The sequence below is a fragment of the Corvus brachyrhynchos genome, unplaced genomic scaffold (assembly GCF_000691975.1).
Source record: "Corvus brachyrhynchos isolate BGI_N302 unplaced genomic scaffold, ASM69197v1 scaffold5, whole genome shotgun sequence".
Taxonomy (NCBI): Eukaryota; Metazoa; Chordata; class Aves; order Passeriformes; family Corvidae; genus Corvus; species Corvus brachyrhynchos.
In genome coordinates, this window is record NW_008238321.1 from 10,030,590 (window position 1) to 10,034,264 (window position 3,675).

General features: G+C 36.6%; 1 protein-coding gene across 1 annotated transcript in view; it reads left to right on the forward strand.

The window, feature by feature from the left end:
* Positions 1-3,675, forward strand: part of PDGFA (platelet derived growth factor subunit A) — a 33,909-nt gene that overhangs the window by 27,456 nt on the left and 2,778 nt on the right. The window contains exons 5-6 of the mRNA XM_008633657.2: positions 197-323; positions 3,240-3,675. The exon at positions 3,240-3,675 is cut by the window's right edge and continues 2,778 nt beyond it. Of these exons, the coding sequence (XP_008631879.1) occupies positions 197-323; positions 3,240-3,250 (138 nt within the window). The 3' untranslated portion in view covers positions 3,251-3,675. The remainder of the gene's footprint in view (positions 1-196; positions 324-3,239) is intronic.

Sequence of the window (3,675 nt, forward strand, 5' to 3'; positions counted from 1 at the left end):
TGCTGAACCTGAATAAACAAATAGTCTGTGCAATAAATAGTTACATGATGCACAATTAAGATAAAAGATGATTAGTATGCTAACATTTTATATGGGTTTGGCTACATTAAAAATAGAGGTTTATAGTTATCTGTCTTCAGTTCTGAACTGTAACCATGTTGATGTGTCTCAGTACATACCTCATCGTATTTTATAGGTGGCAAAAGTGGAATATGTTAGAAAAAAGCCAAAATTAAAAGAAGTTCTGGTGAGATTAGAAGAGCATATGGAATGCACCTGTACATCATCAAATACTAATTCAGATTATAGAGAAGAAGAAACTGGTATGTTTTCCTTTTATTTTTGCATTAATGCTGATTGAATATGGACCTTATTTTTATATTAGTAAAGCATATAAAGCAAACATTGCTTACAGTGAACTCAGTAGAGAAGCTCCCAGCTGCTTCTCTGTGTTGAAGATGCAAAATGAGGGCCAGTTTGTGCTGTATAAGGAGTTTGGATTTCAAATTTGAAGTGTATCACTTGTCATTAGGCTGGCCTTTAAATAAATGTAAATGCCCGGTAGTGTTCAGGTCTTGCTTTACTAAATTAAAGGTTGTCATGTTGCAGCTCCTGGGTGAACTCTGTTGCCTAATTTCTTTAGAATTGTGGAGACAGGGCTAACACCGAGATTTACTTGACCTTGGGGAAAATATGAATGAAATTAATGTAAAGCACTTTGGAATAAATTCAGTATTCAAGGCTAAGGAGTTAGTTTGGAAACAACACTCCTCATTCCTGTTGTTTCCTTACGCATGTTTACTCAAGAATTTGTCAGTTGTTGCCTTAAACCTAAACATGCCTTATCAAGACAACCCTTGAGTTACAATGGGGAAAGATTTATGGGGAAAAATTCTTACTTTAAATCTGGCTTTCATAAAATCATTCTGAATGATCTAAAATCATTACTCAGATCTACTTACTGCAGTGCAGTCAATGCAGAGCTTGACACACTTACACAGGAAACCCGCTATGGTAGAAAGGACATTTCCCTTTCTCCTGATACTCTTGAAGGAAGCCTCCAAAGTTTGTTTTGCACCTCTGCAGGGAATCTAAGAGTGCAGTAGAACCAGCCCAAAATTAAAAGAGTCAGTGAAGAGCAGGTAAACATGGGAAGAAAGCTGCCCCCAAGGTGATAGATTTTGTAGGTGGTCGGGTAAGGAAGGTTTTCTGTCCTGGCTCCATCCAGGATGGAGACATAAACCTGGTTCCAAGCAGATGTAAACATCAGTTGCTATGTACAGAGCAGAGGAATTAGAATTTCTATAAAAATGAAGTTAAACCTCTGCTGCGATTTTACTGGACATCAATTTATAATCTGAGCTGAGTGTTTAGCTGAAACTAGGTGGAGTTATTAGACAAAACCACACATAAAGTGGCTATTTTTAATGTGCATATGGTTTGATACATTTTCTGTGTCTCCCATTTGGGAAAAAAGTTTCATTAGATCAGTTTCAGTTTTCCAAATTGTCTTTAATTGCCAAAGACTAAGCAATTGGTTTTGATGTGCGTAAAAAATGGGGCAGAATTCTCACGGAGAAATATGTGTTCCTAGGAGTTAATTACTGGTAGGAACAAAACTTGCACCCAGCAAGTGGATGGTGAGCTGAAAATAGCTCAACTCCAGAGCTGAAGGCAAATGTTGAGTACTGCATGGTAACAGTAATTATAGATGGATCTTGGGAATGACGTGTGCAATGCCAACTTCGTTTATTGTTTCTTTACTTTTGTGTAATTACTTTGTAAACTCAATGTCAAATCAGACGTTGTAAAGTTATTACTTTAATGCGAAGGATAATGAGATTTCTTTGAAATGTAAACGGTTTGAGTATTTATGACTTCAGTGTTACACGAAATGCATTACCTTAGGGCTTTTCACCAGCCCTGCCCTTATGTTAACAGGAAGGCCTAGGGAATCAGGTAAAAAACGGAAACGAAAAAAGTTAAAACCAACATAAAACCTACTGGAACTATTTGATATTCAGGTAGGACCTATATGCTGAACACCCTAATAGCACAAGAACTGGAAAACAATCAAATATCATCACTTCGACTTAATCACTGTTCAAAATCTTGACACTTGCTACCTCAAGGCTGCAAAGAGATTAGATTTGATTGGCTTTGATAATTCTACCTGCTGGTATTTTCCCTTTAAGCTCCACATCACCATCAGCATCTTACATTCTTGAGCTACTTCCTTTTCTTGCCTTTTTTATTTCTTTTTTATTGGAGGGTGCTAATACTTCAGCTTCTGAAATCTCAAGTTCCATTGCTTCTGCTTGTGTTTCATTATTGATTTCTGAGGTCAAAGCATCACGTGATAATGCATGAATGAATTTTCAGGTTACAAATTGTTGTGTTCCCAGTCCCTGGCTGTGAAACATTGAGTGTACATACAGCAAATCCTATTATTTGTGTGACCATCAAACTCACGTTCTGGCGTGAGCTGGGGTTGATTGCACATGCACCTGACACAATCTGATGATCTGCTTACTTGACAAGAAAGATGCTAAGAAATGCCATTTTTTTATTTTGTGTTGCAGAGCCCTGTGTTACTTTCACCAGAAAATTAAGATCTTTTTTTGGTCTGTTCAGTCTCAGTAGGATGATGATAGTCAGTCATCAAAATTCATGAGGTTTTCAGTGTAGTGAAAAACTAACACCCTCAGTGCAAAAAATGACTGAAATCCTTTGGCCAACATATTAGCAATGTATGATGATGGCGACACACATTCCAAATTAAATATGGAATTTCCATTTCTTAATGACTTGAAAGTATGTAAACTGCAGCACTTGCAATTGGTTCTGGTATTTGGAATGGGAATGATTTGGATTTTGCAGTGTCTCTGCCTAATGCCTGGATGATGGTGAATTTAATTTCAAGCCCCTGTTTTTGCACATAAACTCCCAGTGGCAGTTTTCATTTATACCAATGTATCATTTCTAAACAATGCTAAACTTGATATCCTGTTTCAGATTAACAGGTATTTATTGGGAGTAGTATGATAGAAGCAAAGATTTTCTAAAATTCAACTTTAAAAGTGAGCATGTAAACTCAATCAAAACAGCATTTAGAACTTCTTGTCCCAGGTTAGTGACTCTTCATGCAGAACAGTTTTTTTTTTTTTAAGTCATCTACTTCAAGGACAGGACCTTTGATTCTAATCATAGAGTTATTGTATCTTTTTTCTCTCCTGCAGATGTAAGGTGAAAATAAGCTAGAAAAAAAACTTCTCTCTGGGACATGGATGTACATGGTTTGTTACATTCCTGAACCTACTATGTATGGTGCTTATTGACTGTATACTTTATTTGTTCTCCTGTGTGAAAAAACTGGCTCAAAAGAACACTTAATGAGAACAAAGAGACAATGTACATTTGTTTAATGTGACATCAAAGCAAGTATTGTAGCACTCTGTGAAACAATAGGAAGCTTCCCTGTCCAAAAAAGAAAAAAAACGAAAGAAAGAAAAACAGAAAAGAAAAAAAGACAGTTGAATGAATGGAGGATACCAAAAGTACTCAAAAACATGACAAAAATCTAAGTGAATAGTGGATTTCTGTCAGAGCAGTCAACGGTGCTTTACGTCAAGAAATGTGCCTGCGTTCTTGATGAAGATGGATGGACACTGCTGG